A 17,383-nucleotide genomic window follows, 5' to 3' on the forward strand; every position below is an offset into this window, starting at 1 on the left:
TTTTCGATAACTTTCAATTAAAAACAAGAATCTTATAAACAAGTTTCAAAATTTGTTCACCATTAAAAAAATTTACCAAATTTAAAAAAGTTTTAACTTTGTAATCATAATTTTTAGAAATCTGCCGGATATGCAGCCCCTTCAATTTTAGTTTAAAACCTGCAACTTACATATCGACAGATAAGCTGCCTACTAGGATTACGTTCGATGCTCTCGACATACAAGCTGCTATTATACAAGCAAGTACTGAAACCAACGTGCCATTCCCAGGGCGACCGGTTCTACGTTACTGGAATGACTCGGGGTTTTTCTGACTAAGGGCTGCGGTCCCAGTAAACTAGCCTTGTCTTATGAACCGCATATCACCCCACCTCTTACGTCAAAAGAGCAACTGCTTGCAGCAATCTTACTCCAAATACTGCGTGTGCCACAAACGGTTCCCCCGAACTCCACCTCGGTTAGGTACAATAAGTGCAACGGGTGGAGCCACCTTAAGACCTGTTTAGGCCTTAGGTCACATAGGGAGTGGTCCACACGGTATGTGGCCACATGTTGCCCCCGCCAGCAGGTGTCCGATACATCAACAGCTTTAAGCTTCTTCAATTCAACTGCAACGGACTACCGACTAAGGTTGACGAGATAGTTGACTTTATGAGACGACACGGTATCCCAATAGCTGCGGTCTAAGAAACCAGCTGCACGCCAGCTCTTCTCGGATTACCAGGGATGGCTATAACGTGCACCGACATGATCGCGAGCGAGACAACGGTGGTGGTCACCACACAGTGCAATATCGTCTCATCGATGAAGGCATCTACCGCAGGGACTACACCTTAGAAAGTCGAGGTATAGCTGTCCGGTCAGGCGATGCCGACCTCGAAATGTTTAGCATTTATATACCCCCTGTCACCTGCTGCCCGGCAGGATATCACCTTGATATAGGTGCGCTCATCAGAGGTGAAAACCGGTTGGTTGTAGGTGACTGGTCTGATAAATAGCATAACCTGGTGACCTATACTATCGCTTTCATCAGACCACTTGCCCATTATTGTCTCTATTGAGAGACCTGCCGACTTTGTTTCCGCGAACCACCGATCCTATATTAACTTTAACAAAGCTAATTGGACCGGCTTCGCTGAATTCACCGAAGACACCTTCACCGCTCTTCCCATAACCACTGATGTCCGCGCAGGCGAACGCGGATCCCGCAAGGTGGTTACAGCTGCTGCGGCTCGCTTCATCCCCGCTGGAAGGCTCAAGGACATATGTCCTAATTTCCCCGCCGAAGCAGCCAGTTTAGCAAATGAGTGTGACCACTTATGCCAGGTCGATCCCGGGGATCCCCGCACAAGCGATCTCAAGTTGGAGATCCGGCAAATGGTAGATCAACACAAGCGAACCAAATGGGTTGAGCACCTGAAGACATTCCACGTATGTAAGTATGGGGAATGCTTATGCTGCTACAACAACAGCCGTTTCCTACGTAACCGAAACGACCCGGATTTATATCCGGCCAAGGACTGTCACTGCAGCAGCATTCCCCGTATTTAAGTATGGGGAATGTTTATGCTACTATAACAACAGCACCTGAAGACCTGAAATTTCACCACTGGTTCGAGTTGTAATAAGTTATGCTATTTGCATACGTTCAATGTATAGGTATTAACTTAAGGACGTGTTCACACGTCAAATGTCAAAATCTAAAATGTACGCATTATGTATTTGACAGAGACAGTTGAGCTTCAACCACGATACAGAATACAACGCTTACAAGACTAAAATATAATATTTGTCTAAAATTAAAATTATATGTTTTATTTAATTTTAACATCTTGTTACTTAGAAGTAATCGAACAAACGCTTCACAACAGAAAAATAAAACAATCACCGGAATAAATTAATTAAATTTTTGTAAGTTTCATTAAAAAGTGTATTTCATCATTGGAGCATTGGATTGCATCGTAGATAGCACGAATCACATTTTAGGGTAATTCGTTTTCATCTGGAAAATTCACAAGAAACTTAAATCATAGGATAAAAAACGATATTCATCGGGATAAAACATTCATCGGAGATCATAATTATTGGTATATTTCTTGGATATTTTTTGATTTTCACGGATATTTTTGCAAAATGGCAGAGGCACGAAAATAATTGAGAGAGCTCGATTGTACAAACATATTATCGGAATGGAAAAATTGGAATCGTGATTTTTTGGTCTACATATACAGGGTTTGATTGAAAAGTAATGAGCCTTATTTTTTTTAAGCAGTTTTATTAAACCTTTTGGCTTATACAACTAATATTCTTCACAATAGGACCCTTGAGCGTTAATACACCGCTGGTAGCGGTCCTTCCACTGCAGGAAACATTTTTTAAACTCATCCGCCGGAATCGCGTTCAATTCGTCTGTCACAGTTTTTTGGATCGCCTCGATGGAGTCGAAACGCCTCCCCTTCAGCTTTCTTTTCAAGCGCGGGAACAAGAAGAAGTCCGGAGGGGACAGGTCTGGGCTGTGAGGAGGGTGGAGAAGCACCGAAACCCCCATCTTGGCCAATGTAGAGGTGCACAGGAAGGCGGTGTCTGTTTGCGTCGTCGAAGGCCTTCAAGATCGCTGTTCGTCTTCGACGTTCTCCCGGCCTTCCTTGAACGACTTGTGCCACCGTTTTATCTGGGCACTGGACAGAGATTGATCCCCGTAAGCCTCCTTGAGTAGCCCAATGGTTTCGGTACTCGTTTTGTTTAGCTTTACGCAAAATTTGATCGAGTAACGTTGCTCCAACGATCGCTGCATTTTCGCCACTACAAAATCCTAACACACTTTTAAAACAGCTTTCACGCGCGGAGCGCTGTTGACTGCACCGCTGTTGCCAGCGAACTGGGACTAGTTTCTAGTGGAAGGGGAAGGTCCAACGATCATTTTCCCCCACCAGCCGATTCGGTTGCTCGCTTGGGAAGGCTCATTACTTTTCAATCAAACCCTGTATGATTGCCAACAATTAAAATGGTTAACCAGAATCGACAAAAATAGCAACTGTACTGTGTTTAGTTGGTACAAAAGGTGCCAATGTTTATAATATATTATTTCCAAATGACGGCTCTCAGAATTCATTACTTGGAACAACAACGAAAAAACGAACGTTACCAGCCACAGATCCAGAGCCACTGCGTGAGGTTGAGGAAACGGTACAGCGAACATTGGATGAAGTTTTAACTGCATTTGATAATCATTGCCGACCGCAAAAACATGTCACAATGGAATCATTCAAGTTTAATAACATTGTGCAAAAAGAACGACAACCATTCAATGAATTTTTAACGGAAATTCGTGCACAAATCGATCGCTGTGAATTCAACTGTGCATGTGGAATTTCATATAAAAATCGAATGTTGCGTGATCGTATTATGACTGGTGTTTATGAAAAAAAGTTGCAACTTAAATTACTCGATGGATGTGATGAAACACTTGACATTTGCAAAACATTTGAATCAGCAAATGTTAACAAAAATATTTTGGGATCCAAAAAGCCAACAATTGATGCTATTTCATCGGAAAGGGTTGATTCAATCAATAACAGTAAGCGCCGTTTCTGCTTCAATTGCGGTAGTGATTGGAAACCAGATCACAAATCAAATTGTCTAGCAAGGGATTTCACATGGCAATGTGGAAAAAAAGGTGACTTTCGTCGTGAATAAATTCAATTCGAAACAAAAGAGATCGTTGGACTATCTGTCCAAATTAACGTCGGAATTAAGAAATTTAACCATGAAAGATGTGAAATTTCAATGGAATAATAAGCATGAAGGGGAATTATCGGAATTATTGAAGATTATTACATCGGATACATATGATCCAAATAAGCCCGTTGTTATTCAAACGGACGCATTGGAAAATGGACTTGGATCAGTTCTGATTCAAGAGGGGCATCTAATAGCCTTTGCATCAAGAACATTGGCAAAGAATGAATAAAGATGGGCGTAAATAGAGAAAGAACTTTTAGCTATTGTGTTTGCATGTGACAGATTTCATTACTTCATTTATGGACGTGAATTCACAGTTGAAAGTGATCACAAACCATTGGAAACACTTGTCAAATGTGATATCGATGACGTATCTATGCGTTTACAAAAGATGTTAATGCTCTTATTAAAATATCCATTAATAAATGTGATCTATAAACCCGGAAAAAACATGTTAAATGCGGATTGTCAGTCACGTGCGCAATTTAATGATGCATCGGAATTGGACGTAATGTCTGGGGTAATTCATGCTGTCACAAGAGCTGCCTGTGTCGGAAGACAATTATAATTATTACAGACAGTTATTGGAATCAGATAATGATCTTAAAGGGATTTGTCATTTTATAGTTAATGGGTGGCCGGGGTATCATCATTTGAATGATTATTGCAAATAATTTCATAACCTTAAATCAGAATTGCATTTTGAAAATGGATTAGTGTTCCTGAATCACAGATTGGTCATTCCAAAACAATTATAGGCCAAAATGGCAAAATGGTTACATGCACCACATCTTGGAATAGAAAAAACGCTTGCACGTACAAGAATGTTATATTATTGGCCGGTTATGAACGATCAAATCAAACAATTGGTTTCAACATGCAGTGTTTGCGAAAAATTTAAACGGAATAATCAAAAAAAGCCATTGGTTCAGGAAATCAGTCCAAAATATCCGTATCACATCGTTTCGACGGACTGCTTGAGCATGCTGATCGTGACTACTTGTCAATGATCGATGCATACTCCAACTATTTAATTGCAATTGCGGTTAATAACAAAACGTCCAAACACCTAATTGATGTAATGTGTCAACAATTTGACAAGATTGGATACCCAACAATTCTAAAATCAGACAATGTTCCATTTAACTCGGGTGAATTTGAACAATTTGGTAGAAAACTCAATATTCAAGTGCGATATTCAAGTCCAACGTACGCTCAGAGGAACGGACTTGCGGAAAAGGGTGTTGCCATAGCAAAAAACATTCTCAAACGATGCTTTGAGACAAATGAAGTTAATAAATTTCAGTATAGAATAATGGAATATAATACAACACCGGTTGCAAATTTGCAAACAACTCCATCGGAATTATTCTTTGGGCGGTTAAATAAAACGGGTCTTCCAGTATCGGAACAAATTCGTGTCAGAAACAATATCGCAGAAAAAGAAATTCAGAAGAAAATTGAGAATAAAAAAATGAGGCAAAAATACTACTATGAACGGAATGCGAAGTCATTACCAACACTTAACATTGGTGATTTGGTAATCTTCAAGAAGAATGGAAAGCAATGGCATTATGGCAGAATAGTTGGCAACATTAATGGTAGATCATACATTATTAGGCATCCATTTGATAATCATTTTAGACGTAATCGAAGATTTATAGCTAAGACTTGGAATGAAGATATTGATGCTAGTGGTTTAATGTTTGAAGAAATTGTAAGATCTAATCACACGGAAAATTTGCTTGAAATTAACATTGTAACACCACCAGTGGGTGAAACCAAAATTACACGGAATGACTCAAGCATTGAATTTGATACAAGATCTCCTCTAAATGATGTAATTGCGGATGAATCAGAACAGTCAGTGGAAATTGATAATGATAATAATCGTCATCGGAACCTGTCGAAGCAGCTTGCTTCCTGGGCCTACCTTTAGATGAGCCAGACGGAGAAGACCGGTGACATACCCTACACTGACGGGGCTTGAACTATTGCTACAAGAACAACAACAACAACCAATGTAAACGCACGGGATTCAACTCTGAGGCTACACTTATAAACAAAATGTTAGTGTTATACAACCGTTCCAGAAGTAATAAGACGCTGTGTAAAGGCCCTATGTCATAAAAGAAACTCAGGCTTATGTACATAGAGATCTGGAGGTAGAAACAGTTTATACTGTCATAAAAAAAGCATGAACGCTTGCATGCCGACAGACTGAAAAACCTCTGCCACTCTGAAGTTGTGAGCTTTACGACCTATTTGGATGATAAAATGGGAAATGCGAAAAATTCTCGCTCCATCAACAGGTATATACCTATGAAGTGAGACTTTCAGTTATTAGTCCATAGATATCGCTAGGAGTATTTTTAAACTTTCCCAAATGTCTTTTTTTTTCGTCTGTCATCTGTCAACAATATTCAGTTCATTGTTTGTTACGTTTCATACAACAATGCATTTTTGTCGCTCTTAAAAATGTCGTTTAGCTGTAATTTAGCTAAACGTTGATGTTGCCAGACACCTCAAATAAGAACGAAGTTCGCTTGCAGATGCTCACTGGAGGGTTGTTTGTAAATATGCATTTTTTTTGTTTTAGTTTAGTATTGAGAAGCATTTTCGAAAATATAAACATATAAAATTGATTTTACAGGAGCGCCGTTTAGAAGAGTTTTTATAGATTTGTAGAATTTTTTCATAGAACTTCTTTTCGCATTAAAACTATTAAACCAAAAATTAAACCGTCAAAAAATTAAAACGTCATGACCAACACTGAACTGAAATACTTTATTTTTGTTCATATTTTTATTTTCATTTGCATGCATCCGACAACACTATACTGTGTTAAATTGTAAAATGATGATATTGGTAAGCGCATTTGCGTTAACTTTTCATTGAAATATCTCTAATACCAGTATAAAAATAAGTAAAAATACCCGAGTGAGTGTATTTTTTTGTTTTGTTTTTGAATTTAAGTGAATTTCAGAAAAATATATATAATGGGTCAAATTATAGTGAAGTTCCCGGGGGCCCTTTGAAGTCAAATAATTACAGAACTATTATTTCCGGAATAAAACAAGGTTCCGGAACCACTCCCTAATATCTCCACCAAGTTTCCTTAAATAAGTCTTATACTTTGCCTAAAATTACCCATGTTACATTATAACAAACCCTAAACCATGCAAAATATCTTTTCCAAAATCCGAGATTGTAAAATAATTTCACATTTATATACTTTTTGCCGTACAACCCTGTATTTTCTGTGTTATCGGCTGATCGATTTTTACAAAAATTAAGATTATTAAATATGAATTAAAGATTTTAGATTTAGTATTTTAGAATCTATTAAATTTGCGGTGTTAAGTCTGGCAACACCTTTAAATATGCATCACAAAATTGTACTAAAAAGTACTGTGTAGTGATAAAGAATATTGCTAACGAACTGTAAAAAGTAAGACTACAAAAATTCTAACACTGGATTATGTGATTGATGAATAAGTGACACAATAACCGGATAAAAAAAAGACTTTCATGACACGGTATGGCGAAAACTCAACAATTTTTAAATACACAAGAAACATCCAGCAGTCAAAATAGAAGAACTGACATTGGAAAGCGTCTGAGTCATTAGTCCTCTTCTTTTCGCCATGCGGGAAATAGATGATGTAACTGGTATAAATGAACATATGTACATATGTACATATATTGGCAATGCGGGAATAGAGCCGCCTTAAATTGTATGCTTTTGTAGGGCAGTGAGTTATACCAGTTTAATGAGGTACAACCATACTCACTAGCGGCGAATCTTACTCGATAACTTTATTGCTGCTTTCGCATGCAAATTTTTCGTGAAGTTAATCGAGCTTAGAGATATCGTTATCTTCTTATATAGGGTTTTCCAAACAGAGGTGTTATTGTGAATTTCAAAGAAAAATGCTATTTTTTAATATAAATAAACGGATATTTATTTCATTATAAAGAGGAAGGTATGCCGTTAATAGTGGAAAATAACATCAGGCAAATTACCCACACGACCACGCTTACAGAACAATAACCTTTTCATGAAATTTTCCATAACCGATTTGCAAAGTGGCTGCCCTATGTCCTCGATAGCCTCACGAATTCCATTCCTTTCACGTGGCACCAAAGAAAAAAGTCACAAGGTGTTAAATCACAAGATCTCGATGGCCAATTGTGATCACCTCTTCGAGAGATAACACGGTCCGGAAACTTTTCCCGTAAAAGGTTAATGGTCAGATCAATACCATCCAATTCCGGCCATAAAAAATTGTTAATTATCTTTGTATAGCGATAGGCTATTCAAAATAACACCTGTTATTAGCAAACCCTTTACATATGTATGTATATATATTCTGTATAAGCTTATATATCAAGGACGATGGAGAAACAGATTGCGCCTTCCGAAATCGCTGTGTCGTAAGAGTTTATTAATAATAAACAAGAAAATGGAAGGGGAATTACTTGTTTGTGAGAAAGAAAAGTAGGCGAAAGCAATGGAAACAAGCAAACACAAGAAATTATGTGCACACATACATACTTGCCAGCCGCGGCGTCTTCCGCGTAAATACGCAAAGAACTGCATTTGGAGACTTTATATTCATTTGTGCTCGCGAAAAAAGTAACTGTTTTCTAATGGAACCGCCTCCACTACTCAATTCATCTTGCTTATATGTATATTGTTGGAATGGTGAAACTTCGCGAACTAACTTACACCAATATCGAGCGAGTGGGATACCGAAACAAAACACGCATTCGCCTTGATGGTAACAGCAGATAGCGTGACAGCATGATTCAATAATAAAAGGTTTGCTCAGTAAGCAGCTTTCTCATTCTCTCTGGACAAATCGGCTCCCTTAGCAAGACACTGGGTTACTTGCTCTAGAAATTTTGACTAAAAGTGGAGGAAAAGTAAAATTTGTAGAAAAAACATTTAATTTTCAAAATAGACTGCTTATGAGCAACAACTCGCTCAAGAGTTTTCTTCGGTATGTTCAGGACTATGGTAGTATGACATGAAATAGATACCGCTTAAGTCAGGACATGATAGAGTATTTGACGCAATCCGAGATCGAGATGGAGAATTTACAAAGCTTTATTTCTTATGATGTGGTGATTTAAACGGAACTCATGTTTTGAAAAGAGCTAGCGTTTGCTAAAGAATTACAGCAGGGAGAATTATTGAATAGTCCCGACGCAATCGATTACATTGCAGACCTCATTATAAAAAAGTTGGCAGAACTTGTTTCCAATGAGCCCACCTTCCTCTGGATGGATGAAGTGTCCAGAAGAGGCTTAGAAAAGCACAGTACCAGTATGAAAGAGCTTCTCATAAAAAACCATCTACCGGAATCGGCTTAAAACTTTAGGGCCTTCCAATTGTGGAACGCGCACTACAAATAGGAGGAGGATCTCGGCGAAACACCTAACAGAACTGTACGTGCCAATTATTTATTTATTTTTAACAAAATTTAATTTTTTCCTTTTTATGCACTTTCTTAAATACAAACCATGTCAGCTGACACGATCAATCTTATGAGAGCGCCATGTAAATTAAAACTCACAATTGTTCCCTTACCGTGTCGTGTACGTGTGTAAATGAAGAGTTTTGAATGTTCCGAGAAAACGTGTCAGCTGGTTGCTCTCTCAACTCAAAGTGTTGCGAAACAGTACATTTTGAAATCATTAACAAAACAAACTTCGGCAAATTTAGGTTTCTATGAAAAATATTAAAAACGCTATTTAATAATGTTAATTATAGATAATTAACTATTTGCATTTGTTGGTTTTTGACTTTGGTTTATACAATGAAAAATTGTAACTGGTAACGCAGATGTGTGTAAAAGTAGTGTTACAATCACGAACCGACTGGCAACAAGAGCGAACGAAAGGCCAAAAGAAAACATGAATTAGCCTTGATGGTGGCACCAAATACCGAGGCAGTGCACGCTTTCTGGGTCTACCGCCATATGAGTTACACGTAGATGACTAGTAAGTTGCTGCTACAACATAACTCGCCAGAAGATGCGAACTGCCAGATCTAGAAATTACAATAGTTATTAAGTTAAGGCCGAGGTGCATGCGGATGGGGTATTCAGTTAGAAATTAAACATGTGTAATAGAGTGTAGATTTAGAAATAAAGTTTTGGAAACAAAGTAAAACAAGTGCGTTGCCATTAATTTTTGTGTTTTATTCAATAATCCAGCGATCGTAAGAGATTTATTTAAATTTTTTCGTACGAAAATTCGTAACAGTATGTATGCAAATATAATATATGAATGACAACATTGCGACGAAACTGCCAAACACAAACCCACACAAACCGATATATTGTGTAAAAATGTAACCAAACGAGAGCAGCTATTTTCTATGGGCTCAAGGTTTGCTCAATTTTGTGTGTATCTGACGGACAACAGACAGGGACTACGGTAACGTCGGTGAGTATGAGCACCATTAGCCGAAAAGAGGTGACTACATCACACAAACAGGGCTTAGTAAGCTGCTACAACAACAGAACTCATCAGAAGATCCGAGCTTCGAGGCCTAGAAATTACGATATTTATTAACCAAATGTATATAAGCCAAGGTGCATGCATATAGGGTATTCCGATGTAAGATGAACTTGTAAGCGATAAACAAAATGTAATGAGCAAGTAAATTGCGTTGCCATTTAATTTGGGACTTGTATTTGGCATTCTAGTGTTCGAACTCAGAGGACTTATTGTGAGAAATTTATTTGGATTTTAACGTAACAAAATTTGTAACAATATGCAGGTATATTCAATTTTTCTTGCAGGCTGTAAATCTCCGCGCTACATTTTCTAGCTGTGCTTTGATAACACACTGCACAAATGGATTTGTAAATCTACAGAATGCTACCATCAACGTTACATCAATAGAAATTCGTAGGTTTATTGGTATTTTGTGCATCTTGGGGCATCATACCTTGCCATAATTGGCGCGTACACGCTTTTTTCTGTGTTTTGCCAAGCTCCTCCTCATATTTGTGGTGTGCGTCGTGATGTTTTTTTCTTGCCACATATTGACCATTATTGTTGGTCTGCTTGACCCGACATTGGAATTCCAATAGTGAATCAAGCGATGAGTCGTAATCGATTCTAAATAATTAAAAGGTTTTTACATCTGAATACTAATGATAATACTGATTTAAATACGTACAGCAGACCGATTCGCCAAAGTTCCCTCGTTATTCGTGCTGTCAATAAAATATACAAAGTTTTTCGGCATATAATTTCAATAGATGAACGTATGAGTTTATATTTTGACCGACACTCTTGCAAATTTTTCATCAAAATAAAACCGAATCGTTTTGTATTTAAGTTGCCGTTTTTACCATAAGTTCATAAAGATAGGAGCATCGGTCTTGGCGCACTGTTTTGAAGTTGCTCTGTTACGTATCTAGCTCCAAGTACTATAATATTTGCACTCACATTTATTTTCATCATCACCTATATGCTTACTGAACGGGCTTCGATTTTCAAAAAGGAAATGCGGGCAGCATTGGATCATTAATTTAATTATTCAGGAATATAATCATGGCATGGGTGACGTAAATCTACATGAGGATGTATTTGGATATACGCGGAAAGAAATGGTGACAGCCAATATGGTTTAGCATTCTTGGTAACGCAATGTTCAATACATGGATAATAGAGAGATATACGCCGTGATGAGAAGTCTTGAAAATAAATATCGGTGCTGTAATTTATGCAAGAAAAGTATTATATTCACTTGTTAATATTACAGCACCTATATAAATACTAGATCCTTTAATGAATATCGAAAACAATGTATCAATATATTAGTTTGTTTTATAATAACTGTTCTTCTGTTAAGTAAAAGCACCTAATTAGAGCTTTAAAAAGTATAAAAGAAAGATTTTTTTACATACTTGACGGTTTTTGGCCAGCGGTCGATTCTTCGACCTCCTGATACCGAGAAAACAACAGGTCCAATTAGAATTGTTTTTTGTTTCTTTCTTGACTAGCGCTTAAAAACTACCCATTCAAAATTAAATTAAGAAAATATGGTTATTTCTGGTAGATACCGACTATGGGATAATGCTTTACTCATGTACCACCCTAGATTTGTTCCTTTTGGGTGGCTTTAAAATCCCTCTATATGTTGAGATTTTTTGAACAATCATGACCTTGAAGGTTTGATGTCATATCAGGAGCAGGGCTTTTTTATTCCTTATGGGAATCAACCAGAAGTGTTTGGAATACTTAGGTTAATAAAGTTTATCTGGAAAAATATATGGGACACCTCCAAGCTCAGCTTGACTATCACTGCAATACTATTATATGCTATCGTCAATAGAGGTAAATACAATATTAGTAAAATTAGTTTTTATATTAATGTTCCACTTGTTTGGGCCCCGAACCGTTTTTTAGATTTTCTGCAACATTCGTGAAATCGCATGTACATAAATGACTCTATACTAGTGCTCCAGATATTCGGGCATCGAACAGTGGGAGTAGTTCGATACTGCCTCCAAACTTGCTCATTTCCCAGCTGCTAAATGTTTGTGCGAAATTTTCGGGCTTGGAATTATTTGAATCTCTGTGTATAAATAATTTGGAAAACAGTAATAAAAGTATTCTCAAGAAAGTCAAAATAATCAAAGGTATTGCTCGAATTACAGGTGTGTGGGTACTCGTTGCTCATTTGCCTGGGCTGTTCGAAAATGAGGGAACAAAGTCGGGAGCTGTACTCTATATCAAGCATGAGACCAGAAGAAAATATTATCTCAGACACTCGGAGGTTACCTTACCTAATATTGACAATAAATATTCGGCACATATTATAACACTGCACACTGATTTAGTGGAAACTAGTACTATTAGTTCTTTGTTACTCTCTAGTATCCTTCACTTCGCTATCCCACTTTGGTGAAAGCTATAGTGTATTTTAAAAGTATGATTGAAATATCTTTACGAAGAATTTATTTACTCCTTTTACCAAAACAAGTTCTTTATAAACTAGCATGAACCAATTAAACCAGATCAGGTAGTAAGAAAACTGGGTATTTGTATTTTCGTTTCAGAGAAAAGCACGTAGTTCAAGTTTATGCATCGTTTGTTGGTGGGTTTTTGAATGTTTTTGACTTATTTACATATGTATATACATACATATATGAAACGTAAAATGAAATGACTGACAATTGGATTAAAAATAATTATTAATATATTAATTAAACTGTGCGAGAGACTAACTCTCGAGAATCGAAAATATCAATAAACATTGGGTGCACTTTTATCATCAAAGATTTGTTTCTTTTCCTTTCACTACTGCTAGATTTTACTTATGTATATCCCTATTTAAATTAACTGCTACACACTTTTTGATGTGCTTATTTACAATTTAATTCCTCTTCCTCTCCAATTACATACATAGTTTGTTTATGACATTGAAGTACGCAGACCTCTCTTCTATTATTTTTGATTAAGTTGTTTATTGGGAAAATGGGATACAATTAATTGTTAACTTCTTTTATACTTACAATTATTAGATACCCGACATACACGCACAAATATTAGATGAAGTGTGGAAAATAATCTATTAATTTAAGATATTATGTATACATACACATAGTTCACATTAAATTAATAAATAAACACGTGGCGGCTCATATTGCTCATATTAAGAGAAATTAGGCCAAAACTCTTTATAAAAAAAGCTCTCTGCAATAAAGCTCAAGTAAGAGATGCTCCTACCATTTCTCTTAGTTTTCAATAGCACATGAAATTGCATATCCTAACATCACATCACATGTTGATATGCCGCTCGTTTAACTTGAAAACAACAAACAGTTTCTCTGTGAGGTCTCTCTAAATGATTGGGCGGAGCTTATATTAATATGTAGCACGTGGTTGCTTTTCGTGCATTGTCTTTACTGCAATATAAAGTAGTTTGTCGTAAATGTATGCACCCCCTATGCGACTTGTGCGTACCTGTTTTCGTGATGGCTAATCTGTTCTACTGTGAGTTGAACTAAACAACCTGGCCGACGAATCACTTCGAATAAGTGTGCTGCTCTTTGGCTGGCGTTAGGGTTGTTCTTTGCATGACTCTCTGTTTACAAGGAATAAACCGTGAATACAGGTAAACAAGTCATAAATCTTTATTCACGCGACACAAAAGCGACGTCGGAACCGACGGATATCCGACGAAATTTTGCTTGTTGCTCATTCGTAATTTCGCGAAGTGACTTATGACCACCGCATCGGTAACCACGCGGTAATACAACGCAGTGTCGAAGGAAGCGCACCAATTAGCATTTTCCATTTCGGTGTTTCACATTGTCTTCGTTCCACTTGAAAGCATCACGCTGTGCCTGCATTCCAGCGTGGGTGTATGCAAATTTTGATGAGGCAGAATAGCGGGCGTTACTTTTGATATGACAGTGCCAGTGCCAATGATTTCCCAGCAAAAAAATTTTCGTATACACTTTGCATGCACTTATCTACCTATGTGGGGGCGTGCGTAGTCGAAAAACTGCTTTATCTTGCTTATATTCTTTACGAATCTTGTAGTGCGTCTGTCGACGGTTAAATATCCAAGTCTGACGAGACATCGTTAAATGTAAGGATTTTAAAAGTACAACGCATTTCCATTGGACGTGGGTGGCGTCTCTGTGACATATTTGCCTGTCATGTACGCTTTCGACGAGAAAACAACCCTTGTATACAATAAGCATGGTATGTGCATTTTGCTAGCGAATTAGACCTCTTTGTATTTAAAGCATACATATATACTATATATACATATGCATATACATATGTACATAGATATATGTATTAGGTGGAAGAAAACATGCACACTTTTTAAATTTGCGAATGCCTTCTAAAGAAATTTACACTGTTTATACTGAAAATAATTTACTCCTTTCTTTTTTGCAGAATTCAAACTGTTCGACAACGGCCTCAAGTTGGATATATCCAGCTATTCCCATATGAATATCCGCATGAGTACGAAGGGCAAGCGTCCATTACGGAGCTTGACCCCGAGTGATAAAATCCATGCCATTCAGCGAATACACGACGGAGAGTCCAAAGCCTCGGTGGCTCGTGATATTGGAGTTCCGGAATCCACTTTACGTGGTTGGTGTAAAAATGAAGACAAGCTACGCTTCATGTCACGTCAAACTGATAAAATAACGGCCGACTCATTAGCAGAAAAACTGGGAGCATCAGCGGCAATGCTTCCAGAAAAGCGCCAAAAGTTGGATGGTGGCTCGCTACCGTACAATTATTCAAATAAAATTAAATATGATGAACTGGTGTACAAAAGATCTCAACTAAATGGCCCAGACTATAGTTCAAACAAAAGTTTGTCAGAGCTTGGATTCAATGGTTTGTCCTCAGACTATATTGCTTTCAGTAATGCTGCCAAAAATAAGGTATTTGCTGCTGATATATCACGACAAGCAGATCCAGCTATTGCTGCCATAACCCCACTTAATAGTCTATCTCATCTCTCGGGACTATCTGGCTTGGCTCAATCCCCTCTTGCAATTAGTTTTAATGAACTTACATCAAATTTAAATTTGTTAGCTCACCTAAATCCTGGATTAGCAGCAATGTCTGGAATAAATGGATTGGCGGCCACGGCAAGCACTTTGCGTAATGTGAAAACAAAGCCCCAGCCCCAATTACAAAGTCCTCATAGTGAATGCGGAGATCGGCAGCAGGGATTATCTGTCAAAAATTGGGCGAAACAAAAATCTCCAACACCTACTTCCGCTGGAGATTCCAATTATGGATTAAACTTATGCCAAAATGATGATAACAATAAGAATAAAATTAAATGTCCTAGTCCATCGCTCGCGCCATCACTCGGAAATTGTGTACCATCACTAACAACACTATCTGATGATCCGTTGCTATATTGGTTAAAATCCCAACAGGCAATGTTGGGACTAAGTAACATCTACCCAGTACCAACAGCTCCCCCAATTGGGGCTTCCAGCCCTCCGATACGTTCTCCAACACCGCAACAATCAGCAAGACTCCATATCAACACATCATTGAATGCTTCCGCGCCTTTGACTCCATCCTCGACACCCTCCGCTAGTCTGGATGATAAGAATGCTGCATGGTTTAACTGGTGCAAAGCCCTGGGGGCTAGCCTTAACTCGCTAGCGCCAGCAGCAGCGGCCGTTCTTCACAGTACTCCCATGCATCAACAACAAACTTCTTCTAATGTAAGCATTCCGACAAACAGCGAAACTGCCACATCTACGACAAATTTGACCTCCCAAAAAACACATCTGGAAAACATTCTCTTTACCCAGCTAACTAAAAATGTTGATAGCTCTCCAATAGAAGGCTCTATCGCAATAAACAATACTCATTGTAGTGGCATTCAAAGTGCGGACTCTACGAATAAACCCGAAGATCTATCAGCTAAAACGATAACAAATATGTCTGCACCATCTTCTCCAATTTCAACACCACCAGGTGGCAGTTCATCACCCAGGCCAAATACAGAAGAAAGCCTAGTCCCAACTCCAGTACATAGCCCGAATGATCTATCTATGGCTAATGCTCCCAACTCACCGTTCTACGACGAAAGGGAGGAAGATGGGGTTACTAGTATAGCAGAATGCAAAGACGTTTTGGATAACTTGTTATACAAAATCAATAACAACCCCTCGGTGGCATCACTTAGCAAAGCAACAACTCCGACAAGTGAAAGCCCAGAGGCGGATGGGTGCACCAGTGAGTCAAATGCTAGCTATACAAGCGACAATAATCGGATAAACAGCGATGACAATGTCAACAACAATCATTCCAATAAATCAGATGAAGAAGAACGCTTGAAAGTTTTCGAATTCAATAACAAAGGCGGTAACTCTGAAGCTATAGAACATGGTGAGAAGTTCCTTAAGTGGTTAGAAAATTGCAGCAATCCTCGAATCACAGCATCACATTTAATGCAATTGAGATTTCTTATCTCAGCTTTAAAATCGAATTGCGAACCTAACACGGAAAACTGTATAGATGACACCAAAGAAAGAAGATCCGAAAGTTCTAATGCAACTGGAGTGACTATTGTAGAGGACAATAATCGTATGAACAAAGTACGTCGTCGCAAATAGGAACAACCAAGATTAAGAGGGAAAAAGGAAAATTCAATTTATAAGGAAACCAGTTCAAATAATGGATTTCACAGTCTGCGGTTAGATAATGCGTCTTTGTCAAAGAACTCAATTTTCTTATATTGTAGTGTGGACACTATTCAAGAATGAAGAATACAAGATTACGTCTTGCCAAAGGCGGTGACGTCAGTACAGGAAATAATCAAACAAAAAGAAGAGTCAGAGTACACGAAAGCAATTGAATTAAACACATGAAATTATATATACACACACGCACATACACAAGTATAAATTGTTGGCACGGCACCGTACTTAAGTAAGCGGTATTTGGCAAGTGCTAAAGTATTTATTGAATTAAGTACTGTAAAAAGGATTCACAAGTAACTGGTAAACAAACGTTTGTTTATTTTCTGTACTGACGTCAATCAATTGCCAAATTTGCTAAAAATAAAGTAGCGGTTTCCGGAAGGCGCTACCTTCTGTATTCTCTAGACCGTGGA

The 17,383-nt window shown here is 37.9% G+C and overlaps 1 protein-coding gene across 3 annotated transcripts in view; it reads left to right on the top strand.

Annotated features, from left to right (window-relative positions):
* Positions 1-16,919, top strand: part of LOC129235464 (protein distal antenna) — a 43,031-nt gene extending 26,112 nt beyond the window's left edge. Inside the window, exons 1-2 of one of the 3 annotated variants that reach the window (XM_054869328.1) lie at positions 13,839-13,885; positions 14,683-16,919. In XM_054869328.1, the coding sequence (XP_054725303.1) occupies positions 14,736-16,883 (2,148 nt within the window). In that variant the 5' untranslated portion in view covers positions 13,839-13,885; positions 14,683-14,735 and the 3' untranslated portion in view covers positions 16,884-16,919. Of the gene's footprint in view, positions 1-13,838; positions 13,886-14,450; positions 14,482-14,682 lie in introns of those variants that run through there. The other 2 variants (XM_054869329.1, XM_054869327.1) reach the window with 2 other exon arrangements.
* Positions 16,920-17,383: the final 464 nt, after the last annotated feature.

This window comes from Anastrepha obliqua, chromosome 1 (assembly GCF_027943255.1).
Source record: "Anastrepha obliqua isolate idAnaObli1 chromosome 1, idAnaObli1_1.0, whole genome shotgun sequence".
NCBI lineage: Eukaryota > Metazoa > Arthropoda > Insecta > Diptera > Tephritidae > Anastrepha > Anastrepha obliqua.